The sequence below is a fragment of the Mustela nigripes genome, chromosome 12 (genome assembly GCF_022355385.1).
Source record: "Mustela nigripes isolate SB6536 chromosome 12, MUSNIG.SB6536, whole genome shotgun sequence".
Classification (NCBI taxonomy): Eukaryota; Metazoa; Chordata; class Mammalia; order Carnivora; family Mustelidae; genus Mustela; species Mustela nigripes.
Window position 1 is genome coordinate 63,324,160 of NC_081568.1, and position 13,443 is coordinate 63,337,602.

At 46.2% G+C, this 13,443-nt stretch overlaps 1 protein-coding gene across 2 annotated transcripts; it reads right to left on the reverse strand.

The window, feature by feature from the left end:
* Positions 1–8,166: 8,166 nt before the first annotated feature.
* On the reverse strand, positions 8,167–13,060 carry DRD1 (dopamine receptor D1). 2 transcript variants are annotated; one of them, XM_059416566.1, is made up of 2 exons: positions 12,834–13,060; positions 8,167–11,739 (listed from the first exon to the last, which is right to left on the reverse strand). In XM_059416566.1, exon 2 carries the CDS (start codon positions 11,232–11,234, stop codon positions 9,894–9,896), a length of 1,341 nt encoding a protein of 446 aa, XP_059272549.1. In that variant the 5' UTR covers positions 11,235–11,739; positions 12,834–13,060; the 3' UTR covers positions 8,167–9,893. The 2 variants fall into 2 exon arrangements, with proteins under 2 accessions (XP_059272549.1, XP_059272550.1); XM_059416567.1 differs by lacking the exon at positions 12,834–13,060 and adding an exon at positions 11,841–12,785.
* Between the last annotated feature and the right edge of the window lie 383 nt (positions 13,061–13,443).

Here is a 13,443-nt window from a genome sequence, read left to right on the forward strand (position 1 = left end):
AAGACTTTCCCATACAAACCTTGTGCCTGAAATAACTTAGTGTCTCGATTTAACATTTGACAATTAGCCACTCTCCCTGGTCAGCATCTGGGTTCACCTTTCTTGGCGCATTTGACTTGCTGTTTGTTCTTACAGGTTACAGACTCTTGAGTCTTCACACTTCCGTTTTCTCCCTCCTCTTAGAAGAAAAGATCAGATAAGGAAGGCTGTCTTTTCCTCCAATCCTGCCCTAAATGCTTTTATCCTCAAACTTTGAATTTACCACCTGAAGCCTTCATGTCTATTCTCTGGAAACGTCTAAAATGAGCCTGTGGGAGCATTTAACATAAAAATATCACTAAAACATTTAATATCTCTGTCAATGATGAGAAAAATAGAATTTGAAAGCCTCCCAAAAGGTTAAGCCTAAGAACAAACGCTAGGGTGTTTTTCAGTTTCAAAACAATCCGAAGTGGTTTGTGTCATCCTCGGAGACTGCATTTTAGAAGAGGCCCTTAAACATTAGTGAACTGACAACCTAACCGGCGAGGAAGAAACTCCAGCAGGAAAAGCTCAGGGACTTCTCTTGCCGTGCCCCACAGTCCGCGGCATTTCTGCTCTCAGAATGGGGAGACAGTTCTCACCATAGTTTGCTCCAGGCCAAGGTCCCTAGGGCCCCGAGCTTCCCAAAAGCACCCAGAAATGTTTGAAACCGGAAGGGGAAAATGTATCGGTTCAGAATATAACAACATAATGGCAAGATGGACATCCTGAGTAATTTCAGAACATTAAATATCCATCTTTTTTGCAGCAATAAAATTATATTTAAGAGAAATATGAGAGCATTTTTAGATGTTTGATGTGATGTGCAATGGATAACTCAAATTAGAGAGTATTGTAGGGTCTACAAAGGTTTGAAACAGTCCAGACCCCTAACAAGGGTTGCTTTTTGTTAGCTCCCAGGACTTCAGACAGGCTCTCACTCGTGATCCCCAAGTGGGGGTTCACAAGGCCCCCCCTGTGAATATTTTTCACCATTTCCCAAAAGCTGAACAGAAAAAATGTTTTAACTATCAAAAGGCCACACATTCTATTATTTTCTAAATTAGGTGCATTTGATCAACAAAATTATTCCAAATATGAGCTCCATGGAAGCTCAGCAAAAAAGGGTATTTTGTGGGGCGCCTGGGTGGCTCAGCGGGTTAAAGCCTCTGCCTTCAGCTCAGGTCATGATCCCAGAGTCCTGGGATCGAGCCTCGCATCAGGCTCTCTGCTCAGCGGGGAGCCTGCTTCTTCCTCTCTCTCTGCCTGTCTCTCTGCCTACTTGTGATCTCTCTCTGTCAAATAAATAAATAAAATCTTTAAAAAAAAAAAAAAGGGTATTTTGTGTGGAGAACTAAGACGCCCCCATGTAGTGGGCGAGGGTCATGTCTGAGGGGAAAGGAAGCTGGGAAGCCAAGATCTCCCACTCTGCACGGGCCCCTGAGCTTCCATGAGCCAGTCCAGAACCTCACCCAGCCTCAGCCAGATCAGGCTCTGACGATCAATCGAGAAATGTCCCCACCTGGGCACCTGGGTGGCTCAGTGGGTTAAAGTCTTGGGATCGAGCCCCATCTGACTCTCTGCTCAGCAGGGAGCCTGCTTCCCCCGCTTTCTCTGCCTGCTTCTCTGCCTACTTGTGATCTCTGTCTGTCAAATAAATAAATAAATAAAATCTTTAAAAAAAAGAAATGTCCCCACATGAGTACCCATGGTGTTCAATTACTGTTCATTCTTTCAAGGACCTGCCCAGGCCTCCCCTCCTCCCCCAGCAGCCACAGATGGAACTCTACTTGCCTCATGTCAGTTCAGCCTGTTTCTTTTTAAAAAAATGTTTAATTACGTGGACAATACACATAAACACAAGCTTCTTATAAAAACCAAGAAATACACAAAGTAAAAAGTGAACGCCGCCCCAGCTTGGGTCTCCCCAAAGCTCACTCTTCTCTCTAGAAGTTTTTTGGTTTTTTATTTTGAGGCGTGTGTTAAAGATTTGATTTATTTATTTACTTGAGAGAGAGAAAGAGAGAGACAGACAGATCACAAGCAAGGGGAAGGGCAGAGGGAGAGGGACAAGCAGAGTCCCAAATGGGCAAGGAGCCCAAACTGGGGCTCAATCCTATGACCCTGAGATCAGGACCTGAGCTGAAGGCAGACACTTAACCAACTGAGCCAACAAGGCACCCCGAGATACTACTGTTTTTAAAAAGGCAGGCATTTTCTTAGATCTTTGTCTATGAATTTACATAAGGGATAAATAATTCCTATATTGTTTTAAATAAAAGGAATCATATTGTCCAGATAATTTTGTAACTTGCTTTTTCACTTCAGAAAAAGCCTTCTGTAATAGTGCATATGGGTCTGCTTTCTTTTTAATTACCACATGCCATGGACATTCTACGTCTTAGTTAGGCACTCCCCTCTTACAGACACTTGGCTGTCTTCAGCTGGCTTTACAAGCAAGACTGTCTCCTTTACACAGACACCCCTGAGCACACAGGGAAGGACGTACGTAAGCCAATTTGCTAGAAGTGGGATGGTTAGATCGAACTGTGTGCATGTTGCAAGTCTGGTAGCTACCACCAGCTTTCCCTGCCAATTCGCCGTATCAGTTTACATTCCTGTGAGCAGAGCAGGAAACCAGCTGTTTGCTGTCCCAGCCCAGAGGTTCTTCTTCTCCGCTTGATGGAGCCTCATCGGAGGGCAACATTCTAAATTGCATGAGCAAACAAATAAGCTTTAATTTCAATATGGGTGTAATGGATTCTAACTGAAAATGGCATTAAAATTTACTTTTGCTTTGAACGTATTAGGACCGAGCTTCTTAAACAAACTGTCCCCTTATGGCCCCTGGTCCCCTCTCAGAGTAGATCCTCTTTAATCCTCCCCTGGAACAGAAGCACTATTTTATGGTGACCCCACCATCAAGCGAGGAAAAACCCACAGCTGTTTTCGGCAGAATTAACATGGGGCTCCAACCTTCCCCCCGCAGTCTAACAGCCAATAGCTGTGCGTGTTAACGCAGCATCTTACAAATGGGAGTGGACATTATCTAAATTATGGTCAACGTGTTTATAATGCTAAATACATCTGACCTAAAAACTCAGTCTGCAAACAACATGCATGTGGCTAGATAATCTCGGAACACACTGGTGACACTTGGTTGACATTTCCTCTCCTGTGTGAAAGGGTTGATCACTCACTATCCACGCGCATCAATATGGGAGAGAGCCCTAGTCTGCCATTTAAATACCGTTCCCATTATTTCCCTGTGATTGTGTCCTGGATGGAGAAATCTCACTTAGCAGAGGAGATCAGCCCTTACACCTGCCCCAGGCTCAACCCTAAAGCGAAAAGTAAGGTACATGTATAAGCAGCTACCTAGCCCTTTCAATAAAGTTATTAATTCCTTCATTTAAAAAGAATGTTAACTTTGGTGTGTCCCTGTGTCAGGCTGTGCTGGGCACTGAGAATAAAGGGTGGGAAAGGACACAGTGGGTGCCTCCGGGAGTTCCCTGAGCCACGGGAGACACGACGGCACACGACAGAACGCACGCCCTGCAGCAGGACACCAGCCTGGAGAAGGAAGGGCTGGAGAAGGATTCTCATTAAGGCTGACACCTGAGATGAGTCTCAAACAGATGAAGACAAGAGGAGAAAGGCTGCCCTGAATGGAGGAGGAGCGAGGGGTGCCCTCCGAGTCTATTCCGGAGCAGTAAACAGGTGCATAGGGCTGCAGGGAGGGGCTTGTGCGCATGCGCGACAATTGTCCCCAGACCACGTCACTAACTCTCCAGATGGACTGAAGGAGGCCCCCGCCGAGGGTGGAGACCACCTCAAAGCAATTAATTTGACAGCCTGTGGGACCTAGATTCAACCCCGCTCCATCCTTTACTTGCTGTGTGACCTTGGGCTACCTGCCCTCTCTGAGTATTTGTTATTTTGTTGTGTAAAGGGATAATTACAATGGTGCCCCATCCCAGGAAGGCTGAAAGGACGGAATGACACACTGAATGGACAATGTGTGGCATGATACGGGCAGATGGTTACTGGCCCTCTACAGAATGAGGGGCATTGCCTGGAAGAAAACATTTTCTTTCTCTATATGTTCTACTTTTACCACATTCTTTGGTGATGGCTTAGTCCTTTGGTGAGGACTTCAGACTCCTCAAAGATCAGGAGAGGGTCTGGTTCATTTCTAGCATCCAGCCCATGACCTAAATCATAGAAAGTGCTCCAAAAAGGTTATTGTTGCAAATAGCATCAAATCATACATAAAACACACTTGTGTGTAGGTCTGTGTGGGTCTCTCTGTGTGTTTGTGTGCACCTGATGACCCTACAGGAACATATCAGACCCCAGGTAGCTGCGGGCCTCAGACACACCATGGAGATTAGAGAGACCAAAGACATTAGGGAGAGCCTAGCAGACCTACACATCTGTACCAAGCCCCCCAGAATTACATTTCATAAAAATTGTGGCTCCAACATCCCCTGTTGTGACTTGTTCCTTCTTTCATTCAACAGAAAATTAACAGGCAAATCTTGTAAGCTAGACAGCGAGCTGGGTGCTTAGAAATATTTAGAGGAAGGGAAAAAAAATAAAACCACTTTTGCTCTCAAAATGTTCATAATCTAGGGAGAAAGATAAGGAAGTAAGGAGATTATTTCATTATGGCAGGGTGAACCCTGACAAATAAATAAGAGAAGTAGAGGCAGGAAGAAGGTGCCAAGGAAGGTCTTCTGCAAATATGTCCCTCTAAATCTTAAAACATTGGTGGCATCAGGCAAACAAAAGCAGCACGGAACAGTGTTCCAAGCAGAAGGAACAGCATGTGCAAAGGCATAAAAGATAAGGAAGGACTTTGTGCACTACCCAGACTGTATGAAGTTCAGAGTGTCTATAGGAACAGTGCAAGGCAGGGTAATGCCAGTGGACAAGGCTGCAGAGAACACCAGGGGCCCTAAAGCAAAAGGCCTTTTGTGCCTAAAAGTAACGGGAGTCACTGAAGCATTTTAAGCAAAAGGATAGCACAGTCATATTTGCATTTTATAAATATCACTCTGTTCGCATTCTAATAAGAAAGAGAGTGAAGGTTTGGGAAACATATCAGGGGAAACCTACCAGACTCATGTTTTGCCTGTGGTGGAGCTCACATCTAGTATCATCAAGCCAAAACAATAACGCAGAAATCATCTCTTCTAACCCTCTTGTCACAGAGATGAGAAAACCTATTTTCAAGGGATGTAAAGTAGTTTATCCAAACTATTTTTTTTAATTGTAAATGAAATAAAAAAAACTCCGTCTCTCCGTTCAGTCCTCCCAGGTCCCACTACCCACTGCCCTTTTGCTGGCATTTCTGCTAGGTGGGTTCCCTTCTGTGGATATAATTCAGGGAAGATCTTCTTCAGTGGCTACAAACAGTTACCAATTTGAGAGCCAGTAGGAATATCTATTCTATAAACATGAAAAAGAATTTAAGTGGTTTTGGACATGGTTGCATAGTGATAAAAAGTTAAACCCTTTTAAACCAGAGATTATGCTTGAGCTCCTAATACTATTTAAATTACAACTCCCAAATCTTGAATGATGTAACACTCTAAAGTCCAAATGCTGCTTTCCTCTTTTTTTTTTTTTTTTAATTCTGTCCATCACATGGAAGTTACTTAACATGACAGAAGGCAACACGGCTCGATTGCCCTGGTAACAAAACCTTAGAGGGGTTCTCTGTGCTGTAATATTCACCATCCCCTCAATCCTCTATAAAAATAAACAGGTTAATTATGGAATGTTTCTACCCAGGAAATCACAAAGAAATCCACAGAGGTGCATCTGATCCATGTAATACTACAATCTCATGATCTACTGCATTAGTTCCTTCAAACAACAACAGTAACCAGATCGTGCAGATCACCAGGTCCTAGTTTTCACAGCCCAGGGCAACCAGCCATCAGCTCATTATTTCTGAAACAAATTGCAAGGTATAAGTAGATCTCATAAACTCAAACATCACGGCTAGGTTAATTTAGTCAGTATTTAGTGATAAATTAAGGCAATCATCTTAAGCACGCAGATATTAACAGCCACTTACTTCTGGAATACCAGATACCCACAGCAAAAGAGAACAGTGTCTGGGAAAATCCTGAACCACGAGTCCTAAAAGTCCTTTCCGTTTGCTTCAAACCAACATACAAGATGACACATGACAAGCAGCCTCGTTATTACCGATGCAATAAATATTGTCATCGACCCCTTTAAAGCAAAGATCCTATAGAGAACCTGTGAGCCCCACATTTCGCTTCTCCCTACCTTTATAGACACTGGCTTCATTTAAGCCCTCACGAGAACCTGCGTGTTTATTTCCATGTCACAAATGGGTGAGCAGGCTCAGAGAGGAACAGACACCTGTTCACCCTCACACAGCCTGAAGGAGGTAGCTGCAAGGCGAACCCAGGTCTGTCTGAAACAAAGCCTGTGTTTTCTGCCAACCAGGCCCCCACATGGGAACTGGCTCCTAGGGGTAGAAGGATCCAGGTGAAATGCTGCTGGTGCAGGCCAGGGAGGGAATCGGGCCGGGATGGAGGGAGCCCCAGAGAATGGAGAAATCATAAAGTCCCTGAAGTTAGATCACATGTTGATTGGTTTTTTGGAGCGATCCCTCCACCAAAAATGTGGATGCAGAGGTTTTGTTCCTCCCGTTTAATCAGTCCAGATAAGTAAGACTCAGAGACTGTCACTGCTTTGCTCCCAAGAGAAAGCAGTGACTTTTCCACGCACACCCCAAACCTCCCGGCTGAAGCCTCATGCTCAGTCCGCCTTCCAGAGGACTTCCTGTTGTTCAATCACCTGTAGGAGCTCTGAGTCTATTTCACCAGAAGAGGCATCTTCTTAGATAGAAAGAGAAAAAGAATACCTCTTTTAAATTCTCTCTACCTTGCTAAAGTGTTTCACAATTTTATTTGGCATTATGAAGCCTTATCATGATAGCTAAAAATGAAATAAAAATCATACTGTAATTTTGCATTTATGGTTATAAATCAAATTCTCAGGAAGATTCTATCAGTAAAATCAACACTTCATAAGGTACTTTTATCAAACCTGTGTGCCAGGAACCCGAAGTACAGTCTCACCCGGGGTGTACCAAATTTTATAATTCTTTTAATAGAGTTTCTAAACATATCATTTATTTTTCACTCTGCCAGTGAAATAAATAGCAAAGGCTTTTGTGCCGCTTCTTCTTGGTTGGACAATGACAACCCTGAGTGTCATAGCTGGTGCTCCTGAACTAACTAATTAAGGAACAAAATTAAACTGCGAAGAATAAAGATATCCAGAAAGTCAGGAAGCAGAAAGAACAGGCATCATGCTTTATGGGTGTTCATTCTAGATATGTTCATTATATGCCAAAGCCTGGGGAAGGCAAATATGGAATTTAAAAAGACACCATCTGTTGTGTGATGTTCCAAATTATAAACTTAACCCTTAATTTCAATATCCCCTGCTGTTCGGTCGTTCTCCTTATTCAGGATGGGAAAAAAAAAAAAAGAAGAAGAAAGAAAAAAAGAGATTAGCACATTAACTAGGCAGGTTTAGCAGAATTGATGGATATGCCCCGTAAGATATTTGGAAAACATTACAACCTATATATTTTCTCCAGAAAGAAATTCTAGTTTTTTCTTCTTAAAACAAACACTACCCATAAATACAGTGGCTGCCGTAGCTGACGGTCTACACAACCCACAGCAGGCAAGCCACAGTCCTTTCTGTGATTTTTCTATTACTTAATATCTCAGGGCTCTTTGAAAGAAAAAGCAAAGATTTTTGGAAAGCTTTCAAATCTGTGAAATGAAAAGTAGAGTAATCCCTCAAGTGAAGAGAGTTTCTTTTTTAAAAATGTGGTGTTTTTTTTTAGACCAAAAAAAAAAAAAAAAAACCATCACAGGAGTGTGTAGTCCAAATCAGAAACACTTCCTGTTTAAATAGTCCAAGGCAACCTGTGGCATCCATAACAGGAGAAATTTGCATTAAAATGAAAAGCAAAAGTCAGTTATCCTCAAAAGCGCCCATGTTTTCTTACTCATAGGTCTGAAATAGCCCTGATTTTAAAACACACTTAACAAATGGGACACAGCTCATTCAGGATTGATTTGAGTTCACAAAATAATTTTATTATATGTAAGAAAGCATACAGGCAATAAAATGAAGAAACATTCACAATGCATAAATAACACGGACCTGACGCAGGAGACACTTTTCAGTAGATTTCCTTCTTGGTACCCATGTCACCTAACTGCTGTGTAAATTGCTTATCAACAAGGATACCCTGTAAACATTTCAAAGAAATTCTCTTGAAATGCCTCCACATGATGAGTATCTGGCAGGAGAGACTTGTGATACTTTATACAGTTGAGCTGATGAGATAGGAACTTGATTCCAAAGCACAGAGAAGGAGCTAGCATTTGTCAAATGAGATACTGGTGGCTTTGGGGCACTTAACACACCCAAAGAGAAGGGGTCTCCTGTTTTTTCCACCAAGAGAAATGTCTAACTCGAGGATGATAATGAGGCACTATTCATTAGTTAGAATACTGTTAACATTTAGACTTTTAAAAAAAAATCAATTCTAAATTCAGATTAAAGCACTACAAAAAGTCGCCCCACTGAGTGGTATGATTTGGCCTGGTAAGATACAGATGCAGGATTTGACCTCTGTCCATCGGTGACACTGCTGCAATGCAAGAATTAAAGATACCTCCTGTCTTCATATACATATCCAACCAGGACAACCAGTTTCTGTTTGGTTCAGAAAAGCTATCTATCTGACACTGAAATGAGAAAAGACGCAGAGGGCCAAGTATTTTACATAAATACAAAGTGGCACATACTTTTTATTACCCCCTAAGATCATAAATTTCAAATCAGATCTTTCTTAAGCTGGCTTTTATTTAAGATATTTACAGAACGGCAAATCTTTGTCCTGGGAAGTCCTGTCATTCAAAAAAATGTGAACATAATAGTAGCTATGCCTTTTTGTTTTTCAAAATCTTTCTAGAAGAAAAAAATTCACAGCATTTGTCAGTTCCCACCTCGTATTTATTTATGCTAAAGAATTTTAAGGAATCATCACGACTTCATTTCCTATCAACCTTGGCTGTGTCTCTGGAAGTTATATATGAGTATTTAGAATCTCAGAGTTTCTCTGTTTGTTTCATTGGCCAATAAAGTGCTAGTTACATGGACGAAATGTGACTTTAAGTTCTCAGTAACTTATTAGTTTATCCTATGACATCTGATAAATATAGATTTATTTAATAAATTAAAAATATCCGTATAATACAATAAATAAATAAAACCAATATCAACAAAGCATCTCTCAAGTCCGAAAAAAAAAAAAATCCCACTCCTACTGTAAGGCTCAATTATTTTTTAGAAATAATTTATGAAGGCATGCACCTACCTTTACAATCTGAAAACTCTCCTTGGACCAGTGTTAGCACCTGTTTGTACACAACAAACTCAATCCTTCTCATCTCCTCTCCTTCCAGGAGAGGATCTACTTTTTAAGCGATGCTGTTCATTGTTGATTCTGCGCCCTATTTTTCAAGTCCTAAGATAAGAATCAGTTTCTAAAAATAATTTTGGAGCCAAAGACACATCCCTGTGAACGTTCACTCCACATATGTCCCTCTTGGATTCACTATGAACAACAAAGAAAACACACTGGAATGTATTTTAAAATATAGTTAGTTGTGTGTTGAAGGAAAAGCAGCAGAGGAGGGCTCGCCTGACATCTGAGTCTCACCACACCTCGCAAGCCACTGAAAATCTCCTCCAGCTTTTGGGCTGAGCCTGTCTGGCCAGATTCATCTCAGGCTTCAGGTTGGATGCTGTCCATTTTGTGTGATGGGCTGGATCTTCTCTAGAGAGACATCGGTGTCATAGTCCAAAATGACAGATAGGGCCGGGGACAACTTCTCCAAGGGTTTGGCCATTCCACCTGCTTCCTCCTTCTTCAGGTCCTCGGATGAGCCCACTGCATGTGGGATCAGATAAACCAGATTGCAGTCCTTGGAAATGGAGCCTCGAGGCTCGTGATGGCTGGAAAACACCACAGCCCCATTGTTATTGATGCTAACTGTCTCTATGGCATTATTCGTGGTAGGGCAAAGTCTGTAGCATCCTAAAAGAGTTGAAAATGCCTTCCGAAAATCAGCATTAAAGGCATAAATGATGGGGTTCAAGGAAGAATTAGCCCACCCAAACCACACAAACACATCAAAGGTGATGGAATCAATGCAGAAGGGCTTGGTCTCCCCAGACCCACAGAAGGGCACCATGCAGTTCAAGACGAAGAAAGGAAGCCAGCAGCACACAAAGACCCCCATGATCACAGACAGAGTCTTGAGAACTTTAGTCTCTCTTTTGAAGGACATCTTAAAGGAGCTTTCTGGTTGAGAACACTCCACAGGGTTTCCATTACCTGTAGTGGTCTGGCAATTCTTGGCATGGACTGCTGCCCTCTCCAAGGCTGAGATGCGCCGTATCTGTTTCTGGGCGATCCTATAGATCCTGGTGTAGGTGACAATCATGATGGCCACAGGGATATAAAAGCTTATTAGGGAGGATGAAATGGCATAGGTCCTGCTTAAGCTGGAATCACAGTTGTCCAGGGTGTCATCCAGGGAAGTGGCGTTCCCGTCAGAGGAGATCGTGGGCTTCGCCTTGTGCCAGCTGAGCTGCACAGGGATGAAGGAGATGAGGACAGACAAGGTCCACGCCACGCTGATCAGAATGAAGGCTGCCTTGGGGGTCATCTTTCTCTCGTACCGGAACGGGCTGGAGATGGCCCAGTACCTGTCCACGCTGATCACACAGAGGTTGAGGATGGACGCCGTGGAGCACATGATGTCAAAGGCCACCCAGATGTTACAGAAGGACCCAAAGGGCCAGAAGCCAGCAATCTCTGCCACCGCTTTCCAGGGCATGACCAAGACAGCCACCAAGAGATCCGACACTGCCAAGGAGATGACAAAGAAGTTGGTCACCTTGGACCGCAGGTGTCGGAACCTGATGACAGCGGCACAGACCAGCGTGTTCCCCAGGAGTGTGGACAGGATGAGCAGAGACAGGAAACAGGCTGTAAGGATGCGGAAGGAGAAGTCTCTCTGTACCACCAGCCCAGCCCCATCCATGGTAGAGGTGTTCAGAGTCCTCATCTTGCTGATGGAGAGCACATAGGGGGCTCTGACCCCCTCCAGTTCCTAAGCAGGGATAAGGGGTCAGTCGGACCTGCACAAGTTCTCACTCACCAGGCAGTCCCTGGCACAGCCCCGCCGGCTCCCCTGGGTGAAGGACCTCACCAGCATTCCATCAGAGGGCTGCTACAATTGCGTGGCAGGAGCCTGCCCTTGGCAATGCACGTCAGCCCCCTTGAAAGGTCCCTCTTGCTGGCTGTGAGTGTCTGCTGACTCCCTTGCTCCAGGCCACTGTCCTGTTGACCAGCTGGCCCTTCAATCCTCCATGGAAGGCACTGGCTTTTCAGCATATTCTAAGCTATCCATCCAGAGACTCCCAGGCCTCTGCGGATCTAGGCAACTGTAGTCATATTTGGGGGCTGTTGCCTCTCTGGTGGTGACAGAATTCTCCCCTTTTGAAGGTGCAGCTGAAAATATACGCCTCGCTCCTCCAAGCCCCTGGCTCCACCGCAGCTCTCCAAACGCCCTTAAAAAAGCAAAAAGAAAGCAAAGGTTGCTCGCCGGAACTTGAGCAGATCACAGCTTTATGCGTATCAAACCCACTTCAACTCCATCCAAGCCACCTACCTTGCCTTGAGGTTGTCTTTCGCAAAGCTCCCCCCGAGCTCGGAAAGCGGGCTTCGTCAGACGCCGAGGCTCTACAACGCCCAGAAGGCGGCCAGAGGCTCTACAACGCCCAGAAGGCGGCCGGAGTCCTGCCCGGGGCGCGCACCCGGGATCTGGCTCCTGATGCGCAAAAATCGCAGGCAGGTTTGGGAAATGATCCCAGACCAGGTCCCACAGGACCGGCGCTCCCCTACTACCTCCAAAGGCTAAAGACCGTTCAAAGCCGAAGGAGACACCTGGGAAAGGGGCTCCGGGACTCTCGGCGCCTCCCTGAGAGAGGGCACCTCCGGGACTAGTCACTTGGAGAGCTCCTTCCCTTCGCTGCCTTTTTGCCAGAACCGAGCAGCCGGGGGCCCCTTGGGTGGCCTCTGGCCCCTTGGGGCCGGGCTCTGCGCCTCTCCACCGCGCTGTCCGCTACCTCCCGGGAGCCCGTGGGAACGCCAGGCAGAGGGAGCCGAGCTGGCACCGGAGGGCGCACGGGCCAGCCGGGTTCCCGTGGGGCACAGCCCACCCCGCCCCCGCGTCCCCTCCCCTGCCCTGGGGGCGGGCTTCGCTTGACAGGCAGAGTTTCGGGCGACAGCCGCACGTGGTTCCCTGGATGGTGCCGTGGGCGAAACGGGGGGTGGGGGGAGGAAGAGGCGCCCAGGTGAGCGGTCTCACGCCCTGGGTTACCGGCTAACCCCCGGACCCTCGGACCCCCGGACAGAACGCGACAGGGCCCGCCAGACGTTAGAACCTCAAGGAAGCCCGAGTCGCCTGAGAGCGAAGCTCGGCCGATCGACATTCACTGGGGTCGACCCCTAGCCCTTCCCAAAGACCGAAGCAAGCAGGACCCTGCCCACTCTCCCACACACCAAGCCCTGGAACCGCCTGCGTCCAACCTGCTCCGACCTGCGCTGTCTTCAAGTGTCCCCCAACTAGGGTGAGGCGCGCCCCGCCGGCGCAGGTACTCACCGCTGTCGGAGACTGCTGGGCGCGGCGGCGCGCCTGGCAGGTGCGCTGCGCTGCGAGCGGAGGGCGCTCACTTCCAGCTCCGCCCCGGCAGCAGGCGCTTGGCGGGCCTGGGTCAACGCCGGACTGCAGCCTGTGCCCCGCATCCGGAGAGCGCCCCAACCCCAGCACCACGAGCTCGGCAGGCCCGGGGCGCCCTCTGCCGGCGGCGGCGGCTTCCCAGGGCCCCGCTGCGCGTTGGCAGGTACAAACCTCACCCGCCCAGGCTCCCGGATTTACGCTGGACCCCCGCTGTGACCGGCACTTCCTGGACCGTGATTGCCAGAACCTGGAAAATGGGGTGCCCAGTATTCCTCATTTTAGGGCTCATTCTGCTAAAAATTGACAAGAATGAAAAATTCCTTTTGCTGCCTCTGCATTCATTGAATCGGTATATTTTCCTGAGCACTCATGATGTGCAAAGAGCAAGGGCGGTAGGCTGAGCAAGATGCAAGCTTTACTCTCAAAAAGACCAGACAGAACAGGCATTTACTGAGCAGCCTCCGTGTCCCGGGCTCACACCTTACATTGTTCGCTCCTTGAAACAATCCTTTCTCATAGGCCTGGTCATCTC